The 12,124-nt window shown below is 46.3% G+C and overlaps 1 protein-coding gene across 13 annotated transcripts in view; it reads left to right on the top strand.

The window, feature by feature from the left end:
* MTMR3 (myotubularin related protein 3) overlaps nt 1-12,124 on the top strand; it is a 76,813-nt gene that overhangs the window by 43,262 nt on the left and 21,427 nt on the right. For all 13 annotated transcript variants that reach the window (XM_065692372.1, XM_065692366.1, XM_065692373.1 and 10 more), the window contains 4 exons: nt 412-494; nt 3,401-3,567; nt 5,612-5,708; nt 7,540-7,653. In XM_065692372.1, coding sequence (XP_065548444.1) covers nt 412-494; nt 3,401-3,567; nt 5,612-5,708; nt 7,540-7,653 — 461 coding nt within the window. The remainder of the gene's footprint in view (nt 1-411; nt 495-3,400; nt 3,568-5,611; nt 5,709-7,539; nt 7,654-12,124) is intronic.

Here is a 12,124-nt window from a genome sequence, read left to right as displayed (position 1 = left end):
GGTCCATTCCAGTCCCTTAATAGACAACACTGCCACAACTTGTCCTGTCCCTTCCTGCCTTTGTAAAGCCAACAGCTAAAATGATATTCCCAAGATCCCAAATTCAGGCTTAGAAGGCGGCTTTTGTGAAAAGAACTTGTGGGTCTCTCTGCTTTCGCATTTGTCACCAGTGCTGCAGCCCTCTCAGTTGTTTTGACATGATCCCTTATGGGGTTTGGATCATAGAGCAGTGGAACTGAAGCTACTGCTACGTGTTACCGAGCTGCTGAAGTAGTTCCCTTTCATTTTCTTTGGTTTTCTCTCTCTTTTTCAGGGCCCATGTAATCCTGTAATAAATCCTTGTGAGATGTGCAAAGGAATTACAGTGTTAGTGCTGTTTGAACTAAAATTATATCATTTTTTTAATTGCAGGTTCCATTGCAGCTCATAGAAAGTGTTGAGTGCCGTGATATATTTCAACTTCATCTGACTTGCAAAGACTGCAAGGTTATAAGGTAAGGAAGAGGCTGCGTGTTGGATGGGGGTATGTGTGCTTTCCATGTGCTGCAGAGAGCTCTGCTGCTTTCAGGAAGGGTTATTTTCTTATTTTTGCACTTGCTTGCCCTCAAAAGATGTTCTTTGGTCTGATTTTGCATATGATAGGTGGGCATTTGTGTGAGGAAGATGGGAGCACGGCTTTCTGCCTCTCTGCTTGCTGTGAGACATGGCAGCAATATCTGAGCCCAAGTGGCTCATCCTGATTTTATTCTGAAATGAATTTCATTTGCACTGCATTTTCCCTGCCTTACAATCAGGTATAACATATTGCTTCGGTTAGGTACAAGATACTGGATAAAACCACTGAAACACACACTTGAAGTGGGTAGTGGAGGTGTGGGGCTTGCAGGGTGTGGGCTTTGTGCTCTTTGAGGTGAAACCTTCAGTCTGGGTGGCATCAGCCACTGGTGTTTCTAAAGGCTGTGAGGACACAGTTGCTATCCTCAAGACATAGCAGCCTGGTGGAAAAGCAAGTGAGGGATGAGGTGAAGCAAGGTCTGCAGCCTGCTCTAACCCAGTGGGCAGCATCAGGTGGAAGGGAGGGTTTCTCTGTGCCTGTCCTTCAGCAGACCTCGAAGTCCAAGCCAGGAGCCTCTGAGCTACAGCTATTTCCTACTTCCCTGCTGCAGGAATTAATTTGGATCTCTGAACTTTAATTAAGAAGAAAGGAACATTTCTTTTTGATGAAATGTTTGCTGGCAGCACCTTTTGTATAATGAGCTGAGCCCCAGTCAGAGCTGAGCACTTGGAATGTTTAACAGAGCAGCTGCTTCCTATTTTCCTGAGGACTGATTTTCGGTTAGAAGTAATATTTAGTTTAATTTCAATTAAATATTTAACTTCCTCTCAACTTATAGCTCTTGACATTGGAAGGTGTCCTTCCTCTCACGGCAATTTGATGTTTCTCCTCGATTGTAGAGTGAATACAGATCATTTGTATTTATGCCCTTCCTCATCAATTTCCCTTCAAAATTGCATCTCTGAGCATCAGTACTCGGTGACACTGGCTGCAGGAACACAGTGGAGTATGAGGTTGAGACGCCAGATTTAGACCATGGTCATGTTCTTCCTAATACAACAGTTTGTGTTTTGAACACTAAAGCTCAAGTGAAGATAGTATTTGCTGTTTGCAACACTAACTTCAAAAGGATTGAGAGAGAAAATGGGGTTTCTAGGCTGAGTTGTATCTTGTCTGACTGGCTATTTAATGCGGAATTGCCGCTCTAAGCTAGTAGTCTGGCTGGCTTTCCAGTCAGGATGAACACCTCCAGGTTCCTTGCAGGTATTCAGGCATGTTTCATGAGCTGGTCATGGCTTTTGCCTTCCACTGACTGACTTGTGGGGTCGTAAATCCTGCCCTTGGAGAATACAGGTGCTGTCATTAGCCACGAATGCAGCAGAACACAGACCAAGCTGAATGTAAATGCTTGGAATGTTTTATAACTACAAAATGTTAAAGAAATCTGTCAGAGCAAAATAGATCACTGGTGTTATTCCCACCTCTTATTCTAAGGGTGCAGGAGTCCTCTTTGCAAAGACAAGCAAATGAATTGTAATACGCTGCTTTGAAGATTGGTTTCTGCTGTGCAGGGGTCGTTGGTGGTCTGTAACATCAGGCAAAGCTCAGTTTCAAAGACATTGTTTGTGCTTCCCACCAAGGCCAGGAAGAGACTCTTCACCTATGAGATAGGGGAATAATGCACAATTTCAGGTATCAGAGTTCGTCCTCATTCTCAAATCAAGTATAACAATCACATGGATATTTCTCCTGTGTCTGATGAAAGCCATGTTCTTGTTCATGGGTGATGACATATGGATTAGAACATATGTGATAGTTCTATGGGTTCCCACCTGAGGCCAGCAGTCAGTGTGCCACTGTAACACATCCCTGTCTTTGGTGGTGTGGACACTGCAGGCAGGACCTGGTGATAGTGTTCTTGGTTTGATAGTAATCGTATGGATAAACATCTCCCTCCTTCGTGACTGGGAGGGTGCTGGCTGTTTTGACTTCCTAAGTGTGTATTTCTTCACTAATATCCAAAGGTTTAATTTTTTGCTGTATGTATGGAGAAGCAGCACTAAGTTACTGATAAGGCGCTTGCTCTGGCTTTTTGCTTTCACAGTATCATAGAATAGTTTGGGTTGGGAAAGACCTTAACATCATCCAGCTCCAGGCCCTGCCACGGGCAGGGACCCCTTCCACTGGAGCAGCTTGCTCCAAGGCCCTGTGTCCAACCTGGCCTTGAACACTGCCAGGGATGGGGCAGCCACAGCTTCTCTGGGCACCCTGTGCCAGCGCCTCAGCACCCTCACAGGGAAGAGCTTCTGCCTGAGATCTAACCTAAATCTCCCCTGTTTCAGTTTGAACCCATCACACCTTATCCTATCGCTACAGTCCCTGATGAAGACCCCTCTCCAGCATCCTTGTAGGCCCCCTTCAGACACTGGGAGCTGCTCTGAGGTCTCCACGCAGCTTCTCTTCTCTGGGCTGAACAGCCCCAGTGTTCTCAGCCTGACTCCGTACAAGAGGAGCTGCAGACCCTGCTCATCCTCATGGCCTCCTCTGGCCTTGCTCCAACAGCTCCATGCCCTTGTTATGTTGGGGACAGCAGAGCTGCACACAGTGCTGCAAGTGGGGTCTCCTCAGAGCACAGCAGAGGGGCAGAATCCCCTGCCTGAGCTGCTCAAGCTCAGGTGCAGCCCAGCACACGGGGCTGGGGGGTGGTGTTGTGTGCTCAAGCACACACTGACGGGTCATGTGCGGTTTCTTATTGCTGGTGATTCCATGATTTCACAGATGGTTTGCAGCCAGCCTGTCAGCTTTTACTGCAGATTCACGGGTAACTCTTTGTCTCTGGGGCAGGTGTCAGTTCTCTACTTTTGAGCAGTGTCAAGATTGGCTCAAGCGACTGAACAATGCCATCCGCCCTCCTTCCAAGATAGAAGACCTCTTCTCCTTTGCCTACCACGCGTGGTGCATGGAGGTGTATGCCAGTGAGAAGGAGCAGCATGGGGACTTGTGCCGGCCAGGTATGGATAACACTTGGGGATCATCACAGATGCATTGATAAGTAGAACTGCCTGTTCTGAAATCTAGAACCTCCAAACCAGTTACAAACAGGTTCAGTCAGTGCTGTTGTCAGCTGAACCTGGACAGCCCCAGGATGGACTCTTTTGTACGTAAGTTCTTGCATTTCTTCACTAGCTGGTGGCTATACTGTATGTATATTATATAGGTGTAGTGCACCTAGAGTGCACTACAGTGTCTTGCATGTCTGCTGCACAGCCTGAGTTTGGTTCTGTCTGAACAAAGGAGAAGTTGGCTCCCACCATAACTACTCTGAGATCAGCATGCAAAGCAGTACCTGAATATCACAAGGAAATTATTGGGGTGGATTTGCTTTAGTCAGTCATGGAGCCATCCAGCTGTTGTCAGACAGGGACTCGAGCTGTGGATCTGTTTAAGTAGGTGGCTAGATGGTGATAGATTCAGGTTCGTGTAGACCTCATGTGAGGAGCAGCGAGTTGTTGGTGAGCTCCATTCTAAGTGACCTTGCACCAGGAAGGTAGAGCTGACCTGTGGTCCCTCTTCTGCAGAACATGCACGACCCAGGAGGCAGAGCCATTGCTTTTTTATGGTACCAGTGCCATGATATAAAAGAAATAAGTGGTGAAGGTCAGTCAGGTCCATAGATTGTACTGCCGTGGATGTTCTCCACTTGCACACAGTGTCGTCCTCACATTTTACCTTTCAGAAAGCATAAGGAAAGTAATTTCATCATGCACGTTGTCCATAGGGTAAAGCGTGTTGGGGTTTGCAAGGTACCATTTTCAGTATATAATCTGACCTGTAGGAATGATTAATATTACAGCTTTTCTTTCACAGATAATTATATGTCCCCAGGTAAGGATAGGCCACAGTCTTTATTCTTACTTCACCAATTTCTCTACATTTACTCTAATTGTCCTGTAACATCACATAAAAACTGTTTCAGACCAGTACATCTTGGAGATGAATACATATCTACATGTATCTCGGGTATTGAAAGGCTTTAAGGGCTTTCTGAAATACAGAATGGAAAGATGTAATACTTAAAGGATTAATTTCTCAACTGATTTTTCCCCCTGTGGGGTGATGCTCTGCCTCTGAGTTCATGATACAGCAACTGAATGAGGCAAGCAATGGACAGACTTCAGGGTTACTTTATGCTGCTCATGTGCTCAGTAAATTTATCACATTTCTTACTGTGAACCTCTGAGCATTATCCTCTTCTCCATGTTGATTGTTACCTTCTGATTCTCTGCCTGTCTAAAGAATTATTCTTTATTGGCATTGTGTACTTTTCAGTTATCTGGATACTTTTAAAAGTGTCCAGGAAATATATGGAGCTCATTCCGGTTCCTTTAATATATTAAGCCGTGAATTTGTGAGGATTTTGTGACTGATACTTGTGTCAAACAATGATTTATGCAATTTATCCTCATATCCTGGAAGCATAATGTCCAGTTTGGAGACAGAGAACTGATGTAGGTTCAATTCCAAGGCTAGCGTGCAGCCATACAGGAAACCTGAGGCTGGAACTTCATGCTAAGTGGAAGTGTTCCAGACCACGTTCTACATATTCCCCCATCATGGATCAGTCACACAAGAGCTTCCCATTCTTCTCATTCATAAAAAATTCTTCAGAACTTCAGAAAGGAAAAACTACTGAAGGCATTTTCCCGCTGTGACTGCTGATGGATTATAAAATAGCTAGGGTTGGAAAGGACCTTAAGGTTCCAGCCTTTTGCTGATGTGCTTGGCTCTGGGCTGCAGCCGTGTTGTTTCTTACATGAACTTCCAGAAGCTGATCCTTAGACTGATATTTCAGGACAGTTGACCAGGGAAAGCCTGTGGTTCTCCCACCATGGATTTCCCAAATAGGGTTGTGAAACGCAGGTAGTGGTTTTGGACTGTTCCTTTCTCTTTTCTGCTGTTCATGACTCCAGTGGTGCTTTTCTGTCACTATTTTGAATGGTAGAACCCTTACTTCTTATTTTGCATTGATTTTCTCTCTCTGCTTTTGATACCCAGGAGAACATGTAACTTCAAGGTTTAAAAATGAAGTGGAGCGGATGGGGTTTGATATGAACAATGCCTGGAGGATTTCCAACATCAACGAGAAGTACAAGTGAGTTGTGTGGGCTGCAGATTCACAGCCAAACAGCATCTCAAACCACCAGTTTTGTTATAGCACATTACTGGAACTCCTTCCAAGTTCTGCAGCTCCTAATAAGGGACAATCAGAATGAGGATTTTTCTGTTGTTTTATGGAAAAGTGTGCTTTTAAAGAATGAATATTTTGTTAGTTGCTCCAGTTTTTTGTAGGCTGTGAAGTACTGGATTTTGATGTGCTTGCTGGAGGTCTCCTTAGAGAATAAGCGTTCCCATGGAAGGAAGGGAAGCCTGAAGTGAGCACAGTGGAGTTTGAACTTTTAAACCCCACATTATATTGTGTCTTATTCTCTAACCTATGGAAAAGATGTGTATTAAAAACCAAAAAGAAGTTGGTTTGGAAGAGCTGAGCTTGTAGATCCTGAAAACTAGAGAAAATACCTTCTGTGGTGCTCAGAATCCAGGCTGATGTCCTTTCCTCTTGCTGCTGGAGCAGAGGCTGGTGTTTGCCATGCATGGTCAGTAGGACAGAGTGTTCTGGCTGATCCCTAATGCAATTCAGAGCAAATGCAGCCATAACACCATGCTGAAACAGGTTTCCTTGCTCTGTCTCTGCAGGATAATGTATGACTTGCAGCTGGTAGTTAGTGTCGCTGCAAGAACATTATCTGTCTTGCTCTGAAAACCTAGGAAGGAAAAAATCCCTTATGCGTTTAACACTGAGGACAAGGAAAAATTCCTTTCTGTGTCTTATGGAAGCAGAATGACACAAACTTCTCCTTTCCTTCTTGTGGCCAGCACTTGAGCAAAGGACATTTTCTCAGGATAATCAGTGTTTTATTCTGAACAGAACAGTCTTACACACGTGTTCATCTGCCCTTGTGCGGGAAATGCATTTCCTTAAAGGAATGGACTGGGGGTGAACTTGTTTATGATTCAGCAATATAGTGCAGTCACTGCTGAGTGCTCGCAGGGTTCTCACTGCCAGTCTTGGCTTTGCTAGTTCAGTTGTAGAGGTGGATGTGCATCTAGTAGAAGAAATTTCCATTAGCCAAACATGAGCTCTGCACTCTGGTTTCTGCCTTCAGTGGGGGCTGAGGAGCCAGTGTGCTCTTCCCACTTCTGTCTTGAATCCAGTAGCCAGCGTGGCTTTGCCTCTGTGTTTTGTGACCTGGAAATCCAGGAGCTAATTCTTTGGCATGGAGAAACCTGGAATTTCTCTTCTGTGGTCCAGTTTGTTTCAGCCAGAGGCAGAAATTGCCTGTGTGTGAATTCCCTGAGAAAAATCATAGAATCCCAGCCTGGTTTAGATTGGAAGGCACCTTAAAGCTCCTCCAGTTCCAACCGCTGCCACGGGCAGGGACCCCTTCCACTGGAGCAGCTTGCTCCAAGCCCCTGTGTCCAACCAGGCCTTGAGCACTGCCAGGGATGGGGCAGCTACAGCTTCCCTGAGCACCCTGTGCCAGCGCCTCAGCGCCCTCAAAGGGAAGAGCTTCTGCCTTATGTGCAACCTAAATCTCCCTTGTTTGAGTTTGAACCCATTGCCCCTTGTCCTATTACTGCAGTCTCTGATGAAGAGTCCCGTGCCAGCATCCTTGTAGGCCCCCTTCAGGTACTGGAAGCTGAAATCTTCAAACCCTGAAATGCCTTTATGCACCTCAGTGCTCACAGTGCCTTTTGTTACAGGTGAAGGAGCTAGTTGGCATACAGTGAAACAGGAATTCACAAACTGGCAGGTTGCTGAGATGAAGAGCCGTCAGGCCGCCCATACTGCTTATTATGTGTTGTCTGGGAATCATGTAACTGCTCTGTGTCACCTTAACCCCTTTTCACCACTTCTCTTGCAGGCTCTGTGGTAGTTACCCCCAGGAAATCATTGTTCCTGCCTGGATCACGGATAAGGAGCTAGAGAGCGTGGCAAGCTTTCGGTCCTGGAAGCGTATCCCTGCTGTTGTGTACAGGTGAGGCTCTTGCAGATGGAACAGCTTTCACCAGGCTACAAATGGGATGTTGCAGCAAATAAAAGCTTAAAGAAGCTGTAACTGGGAGTTCTAGCCTGGAAGGAAAGGTGTTCTGTGTCCTGGGTGTCCCCTCAATGAGCCTGGCAGACTTGAAAATCAAATTTTTCCTGTTTATTCAAAGTAAAGAGAGGTCTGGCTTTCATCTTGCTGTATTTGTGCATGTATAACATGATGTGGAGGGGTGCTGCAGGAGAACATCTCAGAGAGTATATCCAGGACCTGCTAGGGTAAAGTCGGAGAACCAGCCTGGGAAGAGGCAACAAAACCTGGCACAGCCCCCTCCGTGCTGCCTGGTGGAGTGGAGCTTAGGCTGAATCCCCCTGGGACTCCATCTGTGCTGAGGTCCTGCTGTTCCACTCCAGAAGGATCCTAGAAGCTGTGTAGAGAGCAGGACGTTACCACAAAACACGAACCACCTGGAGGGTTTAGATCTCAAACAGGGGTGACAGGGGACTCTTCACATGAGAAAACAGTCAGACCTGCATTTAACTGACAGCAGAGTGGGACCTGTTGGGCCTGAGAGCTCGGGGTCTTTGTCTCCACCTGTGCTGCCTATATATGTGTTGGTTTATACCCGTTCCAAACCCAGGAAGGTGTGAGGCAGCAGCAGATACTGGCTCTTGTCAAACCATAAATGAGGTGAGGCAGACGTCCTGCATGTTCATGCTGAGTGGGAATCACAGAATCAAGTAAGTTGAAAAAGACCTTTAAGATCACCAAGCCCAACCGTTCCCCAACACTACCGAGGCTGCCACTAACCCATGGCACTGAGGGTCTCATCTGCACATCTTTTAAATACCTCCAGGGATGGTGACTCCACTACTGGAACAAGCCTTTTTCAGTGCTTGACAGCCCTTGGGTGAAGAAATCTTTCCTAATATGCAATCTAAACCTCTCCTGGCACAATTTGAGGCCATTTCCTCTTGCCCTGTAAGATTTGTATCATTTAATCCCAAATACGCTGTAGGAGCGCTCAGCATTTGCATCTCCTGCAGGACGCTCCTAGAGCAAACTCCTCAGCTAAGATGAATTTGAATGTGTTAATGTGAGAATGCAAAGCTGTAGGATGAAGACCTCAACCCAGCTGCAGAAATGGCAAATGGCATCTCTGGCTTCTTCGCTTTGGCTCCGGTTCTCAATGGCCAATACTCACACTGCACTAGAAACAAGGACAAATACCAAAATCATTTAAGGGAGATGTAAAAATCAAATTACAACAGAACGTAGGTGTTAGCTGTATCTTTAGGTAGTTTTAATCAGCCTTCTCCTTAGACTGAGTCCAGCAGCTCTTCATAACAAAGTTGCTTGTCTGAGATTCTGGGTTTTAGCAGCTGCTTTAACAAGAAATACATTTCATCATCTCTGGGTTGGGGTTTTGTTCAGGTATTGTGGAAACTGTTATTTAATGCCTTGAGCACCTTCCTGGTGTAGTTATCCTCCCATGAATGTTGAAAATCTCTTTAAGAAATCAGAGGACAAAGGGATTAGAAAGATAATGAATGCTGATCATTCCATTATCTGCCTGTCCATCCATTGCTTCTGCAGAAACAGGAAGGAAAAGCTGCTCTCTGAGTTTGAAGCTAAATTTAGAGGGCGGTAAAGCTGACACATTTGTACAGCTGGGGTTGGAGGAGACAAGGTAGGAGAGTTCAGAGTAGGTCACAAATCATTATTTACCTAGCTTAAGAATTCTGGTTCTATAAAGGGAGAACAAATTAGCTCACGGCTACAGCCCATTAGCTTTAAATCCCCCTCTTTTCTCCTTTTCCTTCCAAATAATGAAGGGGTCAGCCCTGGGGCCCTTCTGCCTGTGGGTTCTCCATCCTCTGCTCAGCTCTGTGAGGGGGAGGAAAGGCTGTCACAGAATCCCAGCCTGGTTTAGATTGGAAGGGACCTTGCAGAGCTTCTGCCTAAGAGCTCATCTCAGCTTCCCCTCGGGCAGGTTAAAGCCATTCCCCTTGGCCTGTTCCTACAGGCCCTTGTCCCAGGCTCCTCTGCAGGTTTCTTGTAGCCCCTTTAAGACATTGCTCTATGGTCTCCCATTCAGGAGCCTTCTCTTCTCCAGGCTGAACCAGCCCAGCTCGCTCTGTCACATCTGTTCTTTTTGCTTTACTTCAGGGGGAAAACAGTCATAATGATTGTCTTATAATTCACCCACTGACTTGCCTCAGACTCTGAGCACTGAGCACTGGGACAGAGCGAGACCAGAGGCAGACACATGGAACAAACCCTCATTGTCTGCTCTCGCAAAGCACTTGAGGAGCTGAGTGGCTGGAGGAAGCATGCAGAGTACTTGGACGAGGTTGGGCTCTCAGGAGTGTTGCTGCTGTTTCATGCTCTGATTTCTAGAAAATCCTCACAGCAGCTTCTGTAGTTTTTCTCTCTTTACAATTGTTTAAAATCTGGGCACAGATCTGTGTAGATAAATCTGGCTGGTAACGGGCTCTGCAGCTCTTCTGGTTTGGCCCAATAAAATCAATGTTGGGGAGAAGCCTTTGTGGAGTTTTTTTCCCAGGGATTTCCCATCCCTGGCAGTGCTCAAGGCCAGGTTGGACACAGGGGCTTGGAGCAAGCTGCTCCAGTGGAAGGGGTCCCTGCCTATGGCAGGGGTTGGGGCTGGATGAGTTTTAAGGTCCCTTCAGCCCAAACCAGGCTGGGGTTCTGTGATTAGTCCTCCTGGATGCAAGGAGATACAAGGACCTGGTGGATTTATTGTTGTCTTCAAAAGGTTTCTTGAACACAAGGAAGATGAAGCATGTGCAGAGGTTTACCATTCATCACACAGTTACATAAGGCTCTGTAAAGGGCTTTGTAGCTGTCTAATGATGATTTATACTTCAGTTTCTGTACCATAGAACAGTTTGGCTGTAAGGGACCTTCAAAGCTCATCTGGTGCAACCCCCCTGCAATGAGCAAGGACATCTTCAGCTACACCAGGCTGCCCAGAACCACATCCAGCCTGGCCTCCTGCAGGAAGGCTGCGTTCTGCTTTGTCTCTAGAGGGTCAGGGAATTTGCATTGGAGGGTTTGCTTTAATTCTTTCCAGTCGTTCCTTGGTTGCTGAGATCTGAGTGACACCATCTTACCCCCAGCTCTATCTCTGGGGACCTCGGAATCACACTTAAACCATTTGCTATTTTTCCTTGCTGTAGCCAGTCCATTTGGAATGAGTATGATTCCTCAGACCTCCAGCTGTAATAGAATTGTTTGCTGATTCTGCTGGTACGTTGTACTGTTGTGCAGGCTGAGGAGTGCGAGGCCTTCACAGCCAGCACTGAACTCAGCTTTTGGCCTAAAGATTTCTTATTATTTGTGGTATAAATGGGAGGCAAGGACCTTGAGATGAAAATGTAACTCTTGATGAATGTGTGAGAATGATTCCGCAGCAGGTAGTAATGAAATCTGGGAGAACATAGGGAAAAATAAATGAGTTTCTCTGAGCGTTCCAAAGAGATTTTGTACACGTGTAATGGTGGTTTATTCTCTTATGTCACTTGTGCAGGAGCATAGCAGGGAGCTCGGTGGCCTTTTGGTGACTGGCAGGTGGTTTTTGCTGAACTAATTTGATACCAGGAGAGCTGTAAATGGAAGGTTGTTCATTTCAGCACATCCACATTTCGCTTCTTGTGCTGGCCCCTGGTGTCAGCCGCTTTTCCTTCAGTTCAGCTCCTGCAGTGTGTTAGTTGCATCTGCTCAGGGAAGGAATTTTGTATGGAACCATTGCAAAAGAGCTATGAGAAATCCTTCAAATCCCGTATCACAGCCTGGTTTGTAATTGTTGGGTTTTGCAACAGGGAGGCTTAACCCGAGGTAAGTGTTGCTGTGAACGCATAGCGGAGGCAGCTGCTGCTGCCTGGTGCCATGCCCCATAGTGGTACTGCAGGGATGGTGCTGCTCAGCTCCTGATGGATCTTGGCAGCTCTGACAACAAACCTGGCACCTCCATAAACATTTGTTAGAGTGGTGAGAAGGAGAAAGGTCAGGATTTGTAGGCTTGGGTGGGCTCTGACTGCTCAGGGCTGTCTGAATCTACTGATCACACCTGATTCAGGTAACTCCCCATTCTGTGCTGCTGCCTTGTTAGAGGGAACTGAACAAGTCTTGCTTAACAAGAAGCTGAGGTGGCCAGTTTGTTTGCAGGAAGACTCTAAAATTCTTTGCTGCATCATCACATATAGGAACTAGAATTGGCATAGGAAAAAAACGTTCCAAGGGCTGGAGCAGCTCTGCTCTGGAGCCAGGCTGAGAGAGCTGGGGTGGTTCAGTCTGGAGAAGAGAAGACTTCTTAAAGGGAGACCTTAGAGCAGCTCCAGTGCCTAAAGGAGCTGGTAGAAGGTGTCCTTGCCTCTGGCAGGGGTTTGGAACTAGATCCACTAGATAGGTATTTGAGCAGCAGCAAATGAAACACTAC

This window comes from Lathamus discolor, chromosome 12, assembly GCF_037157495.1.
Source record: "Lathamus discolor isolate bLatDis1 chromosome 12, bLatDis1.hap1, whole genome shotgun sequence".
Classification (NCBI taxonomy): domain Eukaryota; kingdom Metazoa; phylum Chordata; class Aves; order Psittaciformes; family Psittacidae; genus Lathamus; species Lathamus discolor.
This window is presented reverse-complemented; position numbering and strand designations above follow the sequence as displayed.